A 16405-nucleotide genomic window follows, 5' to 3' on the forward strand; every position below is an offset into this window, starting at 1 on the left:
AGCTGTTGTTTTGATGCAGGCGAGTGATGACAAGTGTTTGAGGTAAGGGAGGAGCTGTGTGTGATCTTGCAGAGAAAGAGACAGAGTCCTGAGACAGACATTCCCGTGGTGGGCAGGACCCCGTGGACCAACCCCTCCCGGAGTGACAGGGGAATTTTGGTTCAGAAGGGTTATTTGACTCGCGGGGGCTCACGCAGCTAACTTGTGAGAAAGGCGGGGGAATGTGTAATCCTATTCCGCGATGTTCGCCTGCACTGGCTTCCTGGACATAGAAGATGGTTCTTGTTTCTCTGCGCTCCCTTGAAGGGAGGGGCTGAGAACAGTCACCTCTGAAGCTCACACGGCACCTGCTGTGTTTTGTCCAAGTACGTGGACTTAAGCTAGAAATACGGTTCAGTCCTGTTTACAGCTTCCTACCTGGCTTCTCATCCTAGCGCTCTCAGGCACCTCTGGTGTCATGGCAGAGAAGAACCTCACCTCCACGACCCAGTTCCTCCTTACTGCGTTCACTGACTGTCCTGAACAGGCTCTCCCTCTCTTCCTCCTCTTTCTGTTGATCTATGTCATCACCTTGCTGGGGAACGCAGGAATGGTCATCCTGATCCGCGTGGATGGCCGGCTCCACACCCCGATGTACTTCCTCCTGAGTCACCTCTCTTTCATGGACATCTGCTACTCGTCCGTCACGGTCCCCCAGATGCTGGCCGTGCTGCTGGAGCGCGGGGCGGTTCTGTCCTACACACGCTGTGCCGCTCAGTTCTTCCTCTTCACCTTCTTTGGCTCCATCGACTGCTACCTCCTGGCAATCATGGCCTATGACCGCTACGTGGCCGTGTGCCGGCCCCTGCTTTATGTCACCGTCATGACGCAGAAGGCCCGTCTGGGTTTTGTGGCTGGGGCTTACGGTGCTGGTCTCTTCAGTGCCTCCGTGAGGACAGTCTCGGCTTTCACCCTCTCCTTCTGTGGAACCAATGAGATCGACTTTATTTTCTGTGATCTCCCTCCCCTGTTAAAGCTGACCTGTGGGGACAGCTACACCCAGGAGGTGGTCATTATTGTGTTTGCGATATTTGTCATCCCTGCCTGCATGGCGGCCATCTTGGTGTCCTACCTGTTCATCATCGTGGCCATCATGAGGATCCCCTCCGCGGGGGGCCGGGCCAAGACCTTCTCCACGTGTGCCTCCCACCTCACGGCCGTGTCACTCTTCTTCGGCACTCTCATTTTCATGTACCTGAGAGACAACTCTGGCCACTCCTTGCAGGAAGATCGGGTGGTGGCTGTGTTTTACACAACAGTGATCCCCATGCTGAACCCCCTCATCTATAGCCTGAGGAACCAGGAGGTGAAGGAAGCCCTGAGGAAAGTTCTTGAATGAGCTGAGTGGTCCTGACCATTTCCCACTTGGAAAGTCCTGAGAAGTACCTCTTCAACAGCCCCAGCATTCTAGACACTCATTCCCAGCACGCTCACTGTGCATCATCCACACGTGACCCATGTCACAGGTCTGTGACTATGAAACAAAATGAGTTTTTGCAAACTTTTCTACGAAAAGTTTCTATCACGCAGAGATGTTGAAAATAATGTACAGTGAACTCCTTATGTCCAATACTTAGATTCTGCTATCGCTAATATTTTGTTATTTTTGCTTTATCATATATATATGTATATGTATAATATATACACATATATATGTATAATCTGTTCATTTACCCATCGATCAAGTCATCCTTCGACCCACCTTATTTTCTGATGCATTTGGAAGTGAGATGCCGCCGTCAGTATCAGAACTCGTCACTCCCGTAACACTTTAGAATTACGTCCTCAGTTAGGATTCAACATTGAGATTACACTTATTGCTAATGATTACATGAAGGTCATAGTTCAGTGGTCTAATTAATAAAGCCGACCCCCTCAAAGTATTCTTCACACTCTAAAAGTTCACAGAGGTGCCTCGCAGGAATCACTGGAAAATGCCCACCATAACATGCCTGTCCCCTTCCTCTTGACTGGAAACATATCCCATTCTTCCTTCCTCCCTGCCTGTTCTAGCCCTCACACATCACAATGTGTGCTGAGAACCCACTTGTGAATTGATATCCCTCCCACTTCCCGTAATAGTATCTGCTGTGTCTGTATCATTGATGTCTACTCTATGTTCTTACAGTTTAAAAAAAATTTTTTTAATGTTTGTTTATTTTTGACAGAGAGAGAGAGAGAGAGAGAGAGAGACAGAGCATGAGTGGGGGAGGGGCAGAGAGAGAGAGGGAGACCCAGAATCCGCAGCAGGCTCCAGGCTCTGACCTGTCAGCACAGAGCCCGACGTGGGGCTCAAACTCACAGACCGCGAGATTGGACGCTCAACCCACTGAGCCACCCAGGCGCCCCCTATGTTCTTACAGTTTTTGACCTCAGGGAGGCAGAGCCTTGCTGTATTCCATACACAGGTGGGCAAGAAGGTTCTCCCATACTAGGTCGCTGTGTCTGCAGCAGCTCAACCTGGGTCCGAAGACTTCCAGAGTCTGTTGGTTCTTGATCCTCACTTCTCTAACTTACAGGTGTCTCAGTCAAATGCAAGGCACTAGAAGGGAACAGGCCACCCAACCCTTCATTTTCTGTTTTTATGTGATCTTTATTCCTGGAATTAAAATTATTTTCTCCCTGTCCCTTGGATTAAATAAAAACCAAGATCCCAGGTGTACGAATGATGTAAACCATCGTGGGAGAGAAGAGGGAAGCTGACAGTATCTTACAAACAGGGCATGATTCCAGAATGCTGTGTCACCCCCGGAATTGCAGTACGGCTTTGCCCTGCTATCCGAGAGTAGAGGCTTCCTATGAAATCTTTCTTAAGCCAAAACAACATAAAGCAAAGAAAAAAATTACCATTAATTTATACGGAAAAAATTTTTCAGCATTCTCAGCAAGCCCAAAATAACCTCTCTTGGGCTTTTCTGATACCTTAGGACACATCTTGCTAACAGATGCACAAAATAAATCGAGACAAAGCACAGATGCTCACAGACATTGTTCGGAGCTGTGGCGGCTTGATGCTGAGAGGCTGAGTGTGGTTCCTGGGGAGGGATCATGGCAGGGCCACTCTCCATGTTCGAGGTGCATGCTGAACGCTATTGTCACCTTTTGTCATTTTTTTTTTTTTTTGTAAACGTGAAGATCCGCTTTGGATGTCTTTTAGGTAGCAAAAGCAGGTGCGAATACAGGTCTTTCGTAAAAGTAAAGTGGGGCAACGTGAAATTTTGAAAGGTGAAGAATACCAGTAATGGGATTTTAAATTGGAAGAAGCAGCTGGAGGACCGGTCAAAGATTCAGGGAGAACGAGTACAAAGGATACTAAATTTAAGCTCACCTACAGTAAAATAAAACACATTAAAATCTCCAAAGACATTATGTGTATTTCTAGAAGACAGGATGATTGAAAATGCATATTATAATCATCATAAGAAATACTAGATCCATTCAATAGTGGCTTGTCTGGTTCTTAAAACCCAGGTTGAAAATGCATAGCTCCAAAAGACGGACAGTTAATAAATAGCTCCCATGTTGACTGTGTTACAGGTAGTGGCAAAAGGCAAAAGTTAAGAAAGGAGCTAGAAATCTCCGATTGGTCATGTGAAGTTACCTCCTGATTGAAGAGACACCATTGGGTCTGTGTGAGTGAGAGCAGTGCACCAAAGAGCTGTTTGCTCTCTTGGAATCTTCCAGAAGGCAGGAAGCACACCATGAATTGAAAGGAACTGCTAAGAGAATGAGCTGCTAGATATAAGGAGACAACTTATGCTCTTTCTGATGAGATTCTAAGCAGGCAGTTAAGGCTGCTGTTTAAGAAGAAGGGGCCAACTGAGCTGTCTCTAGGGACTAGTGGCCACAGAGCCCCAGTGTTGTATATGGGACTTTTCCTCTATAGAGAGAGTTCAGGGAAAGTTAAGAAAAATGTCCTAAGGTATCCACTTACGTATGGAAGGGCAGACATGGTTAAATTAGTTTTTTTTTAAGTTCATTTATTTATTTTGAGAGAGAGAGAGAGAGAGAGTGCATGTGTGTGCAAGGGAGGGGGAGAGACAGAGGGAAAGAGAGAATCCCAAGCAGGCTCCACACTGTCAGTACAGAGCCCAATGTGGGGCTCGATCTCATGAACCGTGAGATCATGACCTGAGCCGAAATCAAGAGTCGGATGCTTAACCAGCTGAGCCACCTGGTATCCCAAATTACATATTAAAAAAAATCTTTTTAAGTTTTATTTATGTATTTTGAGAGATACAGAGACAACACAAGTGAGGGAAGAGAAGACAGAGAGGGTGAGAGAGAGAATCCCAAGCAGGCTCTGTGCTGACTGCGCAGAGCCCAATGCAGGGCTCGAACTCATGAAACCTTGAGATTATAACCTGGATCGAAACCAAGAGTTGGACGCTTAACTAACTGAGCCACCCAGGCACCTCAAATTAAGTATTTTTAAAGAATAGTTGATAATATGAAGGTTACCTGGTTGTAAATAGGTGTCAGTATTTCCTTACATCTTGCTATATCTTGTGTGGAAGTCATTAAAATAAAGCAAATTGTGATTCTTTTTATTATTTAATTTTTTTTAATGTTTGTTTATTCTTTGCGAGAAAGAGAGAAAGCAGGAGCGGGGGAGGGCCAGAGAGAGGGAGACACAGAATCTGAAGCAGGCTCCGGGTTCTGAGCTGTCAGCAGAGATCCCGATGCGGGGCTCGAACTCATGAACCACGAGACCGTGACCTGAGCCGAAGTCAGCCCCTTAACCAACGGAGCCACCCAAGCGCTCCTAGTTATTTTAATTTTAAAAGTCCCATTTTAATAGAAAATACATAGTTGAGGATTAATCGTTAAAATATGCATAGGGAACACTAGGCTATTTAGACCAGAAAACGCCATCTGTGGGACAGTCTTGAATGTGGCTGTAATACCTAAAAGGAGAATTAAGAAAAGGTCTTCTGGGCAGATAACCTTGGGTATCCAACTCAAGAAGTGGGTAGTGAGTATAAGACCCTACCCAAACGTTCCTGGTCTCATGCCTGGCACTCAGCTAGCTGCTCCCCCTCACCCTTCTCAGGTAGTTTCCTCCAGGGAGAACTCTAATACTGTAAGCCAGGTCCTCCAGGAGCTATCAAAGAATGGACTTATTGGTATTAGGGCCTCTCTGCTGGGTTCTGGACATGCTCCTCACATTTTTTGCCCCAGCCCCGAAAGGGGAGTCCTGGGGACCACACTTCCCAGTCCAGGAGGTGGGGGAAGAAAGGCCACAGCTCTTCCAGAGGCAGGTAGGACAGGAGCGATAAGGCGTGACTTGTGAGGTGTCAAAAAGGGGCCCGATTCCCTCTCAAAACCCCTTTCTTTGCTTTCAGTTCCTTTGCTGGAAATCACCTTGTGTGGCTTTCTTTTCTGGGGACTTTTGGGTGATGGAAAGAAGGCTGGGTGGTGACTGACACTAACCAGTGGCATGTCCTTCCTTAAGGGAATTCCCAATTCTGTACCTCAAGTTTCTCCACCTGAAAACCTGGGGAAAGGCTAGAATAAGAGAATTCTAAGAGCCCCTTTGTGGTCTGGCATTCTATATGACTGGGCTTTAACTCTGTGGAAGTGTAAATTGTTTGAGAAGAGGACCCACATTATGCGTTGCCAGCCACTTTGTCCAGCCTGGGTTAGGACAAATGAGCGCCCAAGTCTAGGTGACAGAGAAGTACAGGAATGAGTGCTTAGGTCAAGGAAGCTGGAGTGGCCTGAGATGAACTCTGAACACTTTTTCATCTGGTATTTCTGAAAGTGAATCATCTCCCTTCTCATAGGTGGTCAGGCATAAAGCTTACATGGTGTGAGAAATGAGTCCACCAATCCAATCGAAGGAGGGACACGGAAACTCAGAGTACAGTGGAGTGAGGCTTTAATCAACATTCCTGTGAGAGCAGATGTCTGATGGACAGGCACACCGGGGGCAGTTACAGCAGACAATTTATCTCCTAGCATGGAGTCCCACCCCCATTTCCTCATTGGCTGAGTACTACAGAAGTTACAGCCTTACCTGGACGTTGCCTATGCCCATTGGAACAAATGTACATTCCCTGAGGTGACGCAGAGACTTTCAGTCCTTCTTCCCTTTGCTCTTTGGCTCATGCTCATTGCAAAGCCCATGAAAATAAGCCAGAGAAACGGAGAGGGGAAGAAGAACCAGGAAGTGAAGTGTCTAAGGGTTCGGTACTCCATTGTTTTTTGTTTGTTTGTTTGTTTTTTGGTTTTAAAAAAAAGTTTTTTTTAACACTTATTTTTTTTTGAGAGACAGAGAAGGGGTGGGGGAGGAGCAGAGGAAGAGGGAGGCAAAGAATCCGAAGCAGGTTCCAGGCTCTGAGCTGTCAGCACAGAGCCTGACACGGGGCTCGAACTCATGAACCGTGAGATCATGGCCTGAGCTGAAGTCGGATGCTCAACCCACTGAGCCACCCAGGCACCCCGGGACTCCATTGTTGGGGGGAGGGTGGTTCATCCATATTTCCAGTAGGTTGCAAACTTGCTGTTAACTAGACAGCACAGCTTTCATTTGGTATTTCTGAAAGTGAACCATCTCCCCTACTTCTCATAGGTGGTCGGCCATAAAGCTTAAAGACGTTCCCAAACAGAACTTGTCTTTCCAATGCCTCGTTGATGGCAGTTACATCTGCAGGCAGGAGGGAAACCTGAAGGCTTATACACCAGCGCTGGACACATCTGCTTCCAGCTGTGCCGCCTCTTGCTTCCCCCAGTCACTGCTTGGTCACCACCTCTGAGGGATCCCCCGAAGTCCAGGGGCCGCAGGAATTTCTCGGGTTCTCCTGATCTTAGTGTGGTAAAAATCTCTTCTTTCGTGTTCCCAAACTAGCATCCCTTCTCGTCTGGGAATCTGGCCCTGAGTTCACATGGGCATTTCCACATCTTTCTGGGCTCCACCGACTGGCCCTGAGGTAGGCGCCTTGTCCCTTGGCCATATGACCTCCGAGACCTTTCTTGGAATTTTTCTTTTAACTTGGCACGAGAAAAGGTGATTTTCATCTTTTTTTGTGGTGGGAAGGCTGGGGCATGTGAGGTGTGGACACAACCAGAGGCCATTTGTTTTTCTACTTTGTGGAAAGACCAAAGCTGATATTCACAGACAGTCATGGACCATAGAAAAATTCCTGATGTCATGAGCGTTACCAGACCCAGTTGTCCCTAAGTTCTGGCTGCACCCTTCCCTGCATTTCCTGAGGTTTTGAGAGTCTTGGGGTGAATTCATCTGTGTGTTCCAGTCACGTTGGGTGCCGGGCTTTTTCCCCCATGACTAAGAAGACCTCATCAAGAAGCCCCAGAGACTGGACGTATTCCCGTTTTAGGATTTCATTCTCCACACTTGTGAGGAGCTGGACTGGATCCCTAAAGTCCTCTGGCTCCATCATTTGGGGAAGTTCAGATATAGAAGCTCTAAGAAAACTTCAAGACAACTTATAAAGGAAACAGTGGAAGAAGCTTGTCTCAGGCTGCAAACCCCTGACAGAATTTGGCGGGGAGAAAGGGCGGATACGCATTTTTAAGAATTAGAACTGAATCAAGAAGCATTCACTTGATTATCTGGTCATCTTCTGTTTGGGGCCTCCTCTGTATTTGGGGGGAGTAAGGGGCCACTGGGTAAGGTGCCAGTTAACCCGTTTGGCCTTAAATTATGGATTGGGAATCAAGTGAACTGATCCAACCACTGACTGTCTTCCTATTTGGGGACTACAGCCTGTTTGCCTGTGAATTGGAAAGAAGTCATTTGGCTTCTGATGTCCCCTGTAGTTCTAGCATCTTATGGGCGCCTCTAAAAATCCGGCAGTTCTGTAATATGTAAAGGGAGGATTGGGACACCAATGATGAACTGTAACATCAGGATAAATGCTTCCAAAGCCAATTTAAGGGCCCTAGACAGTCCTCAACCTTGAACCGGCATGAGATCCATCCACGTATGGATGGGGGATGATAACAGAGATGGATCCCAGGGTGAGAGCTGAGGATATATCCTCCTTACACCAACACCTACTGTCCTTCCTAATGCTTCCTCCAGACTACGGGGCAGGACTCCTTGGCTACAAGGAACAGATATCCACTTTAGTTCAAGAAAAGAGCCTTTTGGAAGAAGAGAGGGTTAACCCTGGCAATCAACTCAGGTTGAGCTTTCTCCTTCTCCAATGATCTGTGCTTACAAGGGTGAGGCCAGAGGGGGCTGAGGGCGATGCTGAGTCCATCCTTCCTCCGTGGCTGTTGAGTAATACCTTTTAGAAGGAGCAACGGCCTGGACAAGTACCCCAAGAATTTTCTACCACAGTCTCCTCACTCTGCAATGTAGGTCCCATCTCCAAGCCCTGTCCCTTCTTTTTAAAAGGTTAGAAAGAAAGCAGAGATGTAGAAGGCGGAACTCGCCAACTATTCCCAAATATAGGGGTCTAGAGACATCTGCACGAGGGTTTGCAATAGAGTACAGGAGTTCATCGTGTGCATTCTGGAGCCAGGGTGCTCAGGCTCAAATCCTAGCTCTGCCCCTCACTTTGGCACCATTGGTAATCCACTCCAACTGTCTGTGCCTACATGTTCTCATCCCCTTAAAATGGGGCCAATAATAGTACCTAACTCATGAGGTTATTTTGTGGATTCAATTAACTAATACATCTATCTATCTATCTATCTATCATCTATCAGCATGAGCATCATCATCTGTCATCCTCTATCATCGTAGAAGAGTCAACTGGCATATAGGAAACAGCTTACGTGGTCTTTGCTATTATTCTATTGGATATCCCTATCACATGTTGGCTTAGCCACTGCCATGCCCTGAATCTCTAGATCGGGAAACAAATGTCGGTCAAATCGGTAGTTCTAGAAACAAACCTCTAAATTCCCTTTACTGTAGCTGTATAGGCTCCACTACTCACAAATGTGAAATTTTGGTCCATAACTTTTGAGATTCATGCTGCTTTCTTTCTGGGGCTGGCCTCATGATGACTGAATTGTCTGAATAATTACCTGATAATGGTTTAAAATTCTACCAGAGCTTCCTGAAAGTGGGCTTCTGATGGTCTCAGCAGCCATCACAGTGGGGATGGAGTGAGGTGGAATCACTATTGTTTCTGAAGCAGAACTACAGATGCTCAGCCACTGGACCCTCTTCGCGACTGAAGGAAAAGTCTTCTTTTAAAAAGCTCCTGAGGGAACGATCTGGAGGGATTTTACTCCCTGCCTGACCCCCTACCAATCCCTTTCACAGTAGGAGCGATTGCTTTTGGGCAAGCCAGTCTGCACAGACTTAAAGGAGCCAGATTTCGAGATGGTGACTCATCAGGAGATGCCTTTTCTTGGAATGATTATGGCTTGGCTGTTTGGCATTTGGTCAATTGCTGAGCTTTTTCAGAGCTGTACTGCCTCAGGCACACCCATCCCTGGGAACTCTGACTCTGCAGGATGCTAACCTGCTTTCACTGAAAAAGAGGCTTTGTGGTCAAATATTTGGGGGAAATGGTGGGCTAAGAAGGGTGACAAGGCCTCTTAATTACAGGACCTCATAGATCGTTTAATACACTGCTAGGCGATATGAGTTTCCACACGGATGATACAGCATGCAGTGATTTCCAAACTTGTGAGAACAGTATACCTCTTTTCCTCCCTGGACCCACCTGGGAAGCCTGTTAACAAGGAAAGTGTTGGGGCGCCTGGGGGGCTCAGTCCATTAAGCGTCTGGCTCTTGATTTCTGCTCAGGTCATGATCTCACGGTTCGTGGGTTCGAGCCCCCGCATCAGGCTCTGCCCTGAGGGGATGGAGCCTGCTTGGGATTCTGTCTCTTTCCCTCTCGCTGCCCCTCCTCTGCTCATGTACTCTCTGTCTCTCTCTCAAAATAAATAAATAAATAAACTTGAAGAAAAAAACCAAACAAACTAAGGTAGATGTCTGCACCCCATGACAAAAGAACTGTATCAGAATCTCTGGAGACAGGATGATAGTATGCATGCTTTAAGTAAATTCCCTGGGCCATTCTTATGCACCAGGAGAACCAGTTTGAGAACCAGCACTCTGGAGGAGAGATCGATCACCACTAAGAATTTGTTCAGTTTGCCCGGTAGAAGTCTGTTCACGACTCACACACACCTCGTGACTCGCCATTTGCACAATTCTCTTTCTGCCAAACGGCGAAATTTCAGCATCGCCAATTTCAGCATGTCTTGGCATCGGGGAACAAAGGCTTGTGCTTCCAAAAACGGTCAGAGCTGCCTAGAGTGGCAGTGGGCAAAGCCCTTGACAAAATTCCCAATAGAGGCACAGGAAAACTTCAAAAAAGTACATTCCTTTTGGTACAAGGCAGAAATGAGGCAAGACCAGGAACGAGCCTTGTCAGATGCTGCTGAGTGATGGCGGGACAGGAGATGGGGCTTTTGGAGTTTGAAATCACAGAGAAATCCTCAAAGATATTAGACACCTCGTTAGAAGTCACATGAAGATAAATGGCCCCTCCCTGGAGACTCCCCTTGGGGACCAATTCAGGCATGATGCTGGGGCAGTGAATATAGGGAGCACTGTCAGCCAAGGTCTACTGGTGGATCAGAAGCTCAGGGAGAGAGGCTGGTGCCCTAGCCCTGCTATGCCGTCCGAGTCTGAAGACAGTCCCGGGAAGCTCCAGAGTCAGGGATTTATTGTTTTGTCAAAGGTGAGAAGAAAGAGAGGGGCTCCATGAAGTGAGGGCAGACCTAGAGGTCTGGAAGCCACCTCACCGCCCCCGAGTTGCTATGATTATGGACTCATGCTGTATTGTTGTTTAGTGAAAGGGAACGAAGACAGGGTAATTGAAGTCCAGAGTGGAAAAATGACTTGCTCAGGGTCACGCATCTTGTGTGGATGAATCAGAACACAGGTCTCTTCTGCATTGGCAGGTCCCATGGCTTCCAGATCTAATTTCTGTTCTTTGTTATTTTCCCTAATGGATCAGCTCAGTATTGGCCTGGCTGCTGGTGCATCGGGGAATGAAACAGGATCGAAGTCCTCCTTTACAGCCCTGCTTTAGAACCCTAAAGATTCCAAATCCCTTAGCTGAGATCCCACCAACAGCGCTTAGATACCAGACTGCAGAAGTGTTTCTGTTTTCTAATTTGGATGCTTGTCTATGAGCAAACCTCTGCGTTTTTCCAGGACTGTGTGAACAACCAAACAATGCTTATGGAGTTTTGTTAGGTGCTGAAAAGAGCTTATGTTTGTTGTTTTGATTCCAAGGTTATTGCTAGTACTTACAAAAAGCAACAAATGAAAACCCCTTAATAAGCCAGGCAGCCAACCCTAATTAGGGTAACAGCTATTTGTTAAACATGCCTGCTTTTAGACTGAGAATAGAAATCTTCCTTCCTACAGTCAGAGTCCATTGCTGATTGCTAACATGCTTTTTTTTTTCGGTTCATGCTCCTTTGTTCAATAGAATATAAATTTTCCTTCCTTAAAACATTCATTTACGATTTTAAATAGCTACTATATATACGTGGAGTGCTTTTAGCTTTCCTGTACACTTTTGCATCTGTTTTAATCTATGCATTAACGTTATCTCTTAAGTAGGGCAGATATTATGATCCCCTTCTGGCAGAGGAGGAAATTGAGGTTCAGAGAGGTTAAGTGCCTTGTATAAGATCAAACAGCTAATTGGAGACAGAGTTGCAAATACAAGGGCTGACTTGAAAGTCAGATAAGCACTTGCTGTCCGTTCTTAGTGTAATAGAGGCGTTCATCAGTTTTCTCTTCTAGTGAGCTCTGTATTTGTCCATTTCCACTTAAACTGCAAGGTTTGTTCAAGTCCGGTGCCTCCTGCCAGACACCCAATTTAAAGCCTTCTTGCTGGAAATGACTTGTGCGTGTCTTCAGGGTCCCCTCACCTGGCTCTTGTCCATCCTCGCAGGTAAACCGCCGGATGGATGGCTGGGAGGAATGACACTGTAGTGACCGAGTTCTTCCTCACTGCGTTCCCAGAGCATCCCGAGTGGGGGCTCCCTCTCTTCCTGGTGTTTTTGAGTTTCTATCTCCTCACTCTGCTGGGGAACACGGGAATGGTCATCCTGATCCGTGTGGATGGCCGGCTTCACACCCCGATGTACTTCTTCCTTGGCCACCTTTCCTTCGTGGACATCTGCTACTCGTCCGTCACGGTCCCCCAGATGCTGGCCATGCTGCTGGAGCGCGGGGCGGTTCTGTCCTACACACGCTGTGCCGCTCAGTTCTTCCTCTTCACCTTCTTTGCTTCCATCGACTGCTACCTCCTGGCAATCATGGCCTATGACCGCTACGTGGCCGTGTGCCGGCCCCTGCTTTATGTCACCGTCATGACCGAGAAGGCCCGCTGGGGCTTACTGGCTGCAGCTTATACGGCTGGTTTCTCCAGTGCCTTTGTTCGGACGGTCACAGCCTTCACCCTCTCCTTCTGTGGAACCAATGAGATCGACTTTATTTTCTGTGATCTCCCTCCCCTGTTAAAGCTGACCTGTGGGGACAGCTACACCCAGGAAGTGGTCATTATTGTGTTTGCCATTTTTGTCATGCCTCTTTGTGTATTGGTGATCTTGGTGTCCTACGTGTTTATCATCGTGGCCATCATGAGGATCCGCTCTGCGGGGGGCCGGGCCAAGACCTTCTCCACGTGTGCCTCCCACCTCACGGCCGTGTCACTCTTCTTCGGCACTCTCATCTTCATGTACCTCCGAGGCAACTCGGGCCAGTCCTCGGAGGAGGACCGAGCGGTGTCAGTGCTCTACACAGTGGTGACCCCCATGCTGAACCCCTTCATCTATAGCCTGAGGAATAAGGAGGTAAAGGAGGCGGCTGTGAAAGCCCTGAGCAGGTCAAAGTCTCGTGGAAGGCCCTAGAGGGACTCTTGCCAAGTACGTCATTCCTTCGTTTCCCTGTCCTTTTTGTCTATCCTCAACTTCCACCAACTGGGGAGACTTTCCCAGACAACCCTACTTCGAATTGCACCCGAACTTCCCACCTCCACTTTCAGATTTATTATTCTATGTCATACTTGTCACCATCCGATGCCTGATGTGCTACACATGTGATATTGTCTAATTCTCACAAACTAAAAGGTAAACTACACGAGAGGAGGTGTTTTTATATGTGAAATCCACTTCTGTGCGGTCAGTGCCTCGCCAAGCACCTAGCAAATAAAAAGCACCCAACAAGTATTTGTCGAATAAACATATTCATCTCTGGTTCCAGTGTCTACCTTTCGGTTCCAACTTCCTCGTCCTCAGTTGTTTTTTTTTTTTTTTTTGTATCTGCCAAGTGGGTTGACCTACTTTATAGGACTAGATTTTCGAGGATCCAGGGCAAAAAAGAGCAGGGACCATGTCTGTCTTATTTGCTAGCATCTGTTGAATTCTGTACATTCCAGGCACAACACACACTTGATGAGTGGAGTAAATATCTTTGGAAAATCCAAAGACTTATCAGTCTTTGTTCGTTTTTTTTTTTTTTTTGTTTTGTTTTTTTGCACAAGTCACTTACATTTTGCAGGGTGGGGTAAAGCAACTGCACAGAGTGTATATTGGGGCCCGTTTTTCCAATATTAACTGCCGGGCAAATGTTCCCCGGACAGATCAGTTTCCGTGGCAGGAACAGAGGCAAGCGTGTTGTAGAAGGAGCTCCGGATTTGGCATCAAAACATCCAGGCGGTCACTTCTTAGCTGTATGGCTTCAGATTAGTTAGGATTTGTCAGTCTGCTTTCTCAACTGTGAAATAAAACTTATTGAGCATTTACCCTCGGCCAGGTTTTGTGTGTATCACATTTATTCTCACGACAACTCCGTACATGTGGAGAAACAGAAGGTGCTGGGTGAAGTTCTATAAATATACGTTAATTAATTTGATTATGGTGATTGTCCCAGGGTCTGCAGCCCAATGAGCACCAGTGGGCAGAAAGACCCATAGCTGATCGGTGGGCCTTTTCATTTTAGAACTGTCTGGAACAGTGTCTTCTGGGCTGACATTAGCCTTGGGTCCAGACACCTGCAGACGTGGAGTTCACTAAAAATTTTTTTAACTTAACTCTTGAAGTAATATACGCTTAAATACACACTTAAATTAATTCGAGGCACCAGGCTAAAGGCTTTACACGAATGATTTACTTTAGTCCCAACAACTTGAGTGGAAAGTAATTCTGGTTGACCTCATTTTGCAAAAGGAAGATATTAGACCCACAGAGGTGATATGACTTGTCCAAGTTCTGCAGCAAGAAAGTTGCAGAACAGGGAGCACCTGATCCCAAGCCTCTCTCACTCGAAAAGGTCTGCTCACAAATGCCACCCCCCCTGTGTATTTCCCCCTGTCTCCTTCCCAGGCCCCAAGTCTCAGATGCAAATCATTTCAGAAGCGTCTGGGTTTTAGTTGCTTCCTCCAATAAGCAGTTCATCAGTACGGTGCCTCTAGGCAGTCACCAACCTTGCCTTCGTGTTTTCCTGTTCAATTTCAGTGATTGCCTAAGAATTCAAGGTTCCTTTCCAAACACCAATCATTGTTTTCTTACCATTTAATAGCATTTAATATATATTTAATTGTTTTGTTCTATCATCTACATCTATTTAATCTATCTGCCTATCTATCTATCCATCTGTTATCTAAGTATCTATGTATCTATAATCTATCTACATATCTATTATCTATCCATCCATGTATCATCGATCTATCTATCCATTATCTATTATCATCTATCAAATATGATCTCTGTTTCTAGGAGTTTGTTTTTTTAGATTCCACATACAAGTGAGATCATACAGTATTTGTCTTTCTCTGTCTGCCTTATTTCCTTTCCAATGCAATGTTTAATAGAAGTAATGACAGTGTACGTTCCTGTCCTGTTCTTGATCAGAAGAAACTTATTCTTTCATCAGTCACTGTGTGGGTTTTTCATAGATGCCCTTTATTAGCTTATGGGAGTTCCCTTTGATTCCTAGTTTGTTGAGAGGTTTTTTTTTTTTTTTAATTTTTAAGTTAAAAAAATTTTTTAAATGTTTATTTACTTTTGAGGGGGCGCAAGCCAGGGAGGGATGGAGAGAGGGGACAGTGGATCTGAAGCAGGCTCTGCGCTGACAGACTGACAGCAGCAAGCCCGATGTGGAGCTCGAACTTCTGAACCGAGAGATCGTGACCTGAGCCAAAGTCAGATGCTCAACCAACTGAGCCACCCAGGTGCCCTAAGAGTTTTTTTGTTTTGTTTTGTTTTTTGTTTTTGTTTTTGTTTTTTTAAATCAGGAATGGATTTTGGATTTTGTGAGAAGATTTTTCTGTATCCACTAGGATGATCATATAGTTTTATTTTGTGCTTATTAATATGGTGGATTACATTGATTGCTTTTGGACTGTTAGATAATTCTTGTATCTTTCGGATAAACTGTTCTCGATTACAGTAAAGTATTGCTTGTATTATCAAAAAAAGTAGAAGATGCTCCTCAGTATTCTTGCTTGGTTACAAAGACCACAGATGGTATTGCCTAAAGCCATATGCCAGTTTTAAAAGGAGACTGTAGTTCCGAGTCATCTAAATACCTCTATTAAAAGGAGAATAGAGAGTAGCATAAGCAATGGAAGGAAAATGGGAGCAAAGAAGAGATTTGAGATGTTTTCATCTTCTGGAAAACATGTTCTGCAGGAGACAGTTTCCATGTGGGCTGAACTCTGAGGACACGGGACCGGTGAAGAGGTCGCTGGGGATGATGTCTGCCTGGGTTGACACGAGCAGATCACAAGGGAAGATCAAAGGGCTGACAGCTGGCCTCCTGTGGTATTTGAAACAGTCGATCCCTCTTTTCTCCTGGAAGAATTTTCACTCTCTTCCTCAGGAGTCCTGACACTACTTTATTCTGGTTTCCTACCTCCCTGGTTCTTGCTCCTCTGACTTCTTTGCTGGGTCCTTATTTCTAAATGTTAGAGTCCACACAGGGTTTGGTCATAGGTCTTTCTCTCTTTCTGTAGTTAACCCTTAGGTAATTTCATCCAGTTCCAAGGATTTAGTTCTTACTTAGAGTATTTATTTATACTTTTTTTTTTTTTTAATTTGAGACAGACAGAGAGGGTGAGCGGGGGAAAGGGGCAGAAAGAGAGGGAGAGAGAATCCCAAGCAGTCTCCAAGCCCGGTGCGGAGCCGATGTGGGGCTCGATCCCACAACCCTGGAATCATGACCTGAGCCAAAATCAAGAGCTGGATGCTCAACTGACTGAGCCACCCAGGCACCGCTTACTTAGAGTATTTAGATAAAATTCAAAGTCTTCACCATGGCCGGACAGATTTAGCCAGGTTGCATCCCGAACTACCACCATGACTATATTTACTTCTCATCTCCTTCTCCCTCGTCCACCCTGTTCTGTGA

General features: G+C 46.0%; 2 protein-coding genes across 2 annotated transcripts; both read left to right on the forward strand.

The window, feature by feature from the left end:
* The first annotated feature begins 457 nt into the window (after positions 1–457).
* LOC124506423 (olfactory receptor 9Q1-like) lies at positions 458–1378 on the forward strand. Its single transcript, XM_047072490.1, has one exon. It carries the CDS (start codon positions 458–460, stop codon positions 1376–1378), a length of 921 nt encoding a protein of 306 aa, XP_046928446.1.
* Positions 1379–11961: 10583 nt separating this feature from the next.
* Positions 11962–12906, forward strand: LOC124506449 (olfactory receptor 9Q2-like). Its single transcript, XM_047072516.1, has one exon. It carries the CDS (start codon positions 11962–11964, stop codon positions 12904–12906), a length of 945 nt encoding a protein of 314 aa, XP_046928472.1.
* Positions 12907–16405: the final 3499 nt, after the last annotated feature.

The sequence above is a fragment of the Lynx rufus genome, unplaced genomic scaffold (genome assembly GCF_022079265.1).
Source record: "Lynx rufus isolate CCGP_SWC_20201006 ecotype Redwood Valley unplaced genomic scaffold, mLynRuf1.p SCAF_9, whole genome shotgun sequence".
Classification (NCBI taxonomy): Eukaryota; Metazoa; Chordata; class Mammalia; order Carnivora; family Felidae; genus Lynx; species Lynx rufus.

Bases quoted from the DNA above. Each gene is read 5' to 3' on its own strand.
- LOC124506423 (XM_047072490.1), top strand. From the start codon at position 458: ATGGCAGAGAAGAACCTCACCTCCACGACCCAGTTCCTCCTTACTGCG.
- LOC124506449 (XM_047072516.1), top strand. From the start codon at position 11,962: ATGGCTGGGAGGAATGACACTGTAGTGACCGAGTTCTTCCTCACTGCG.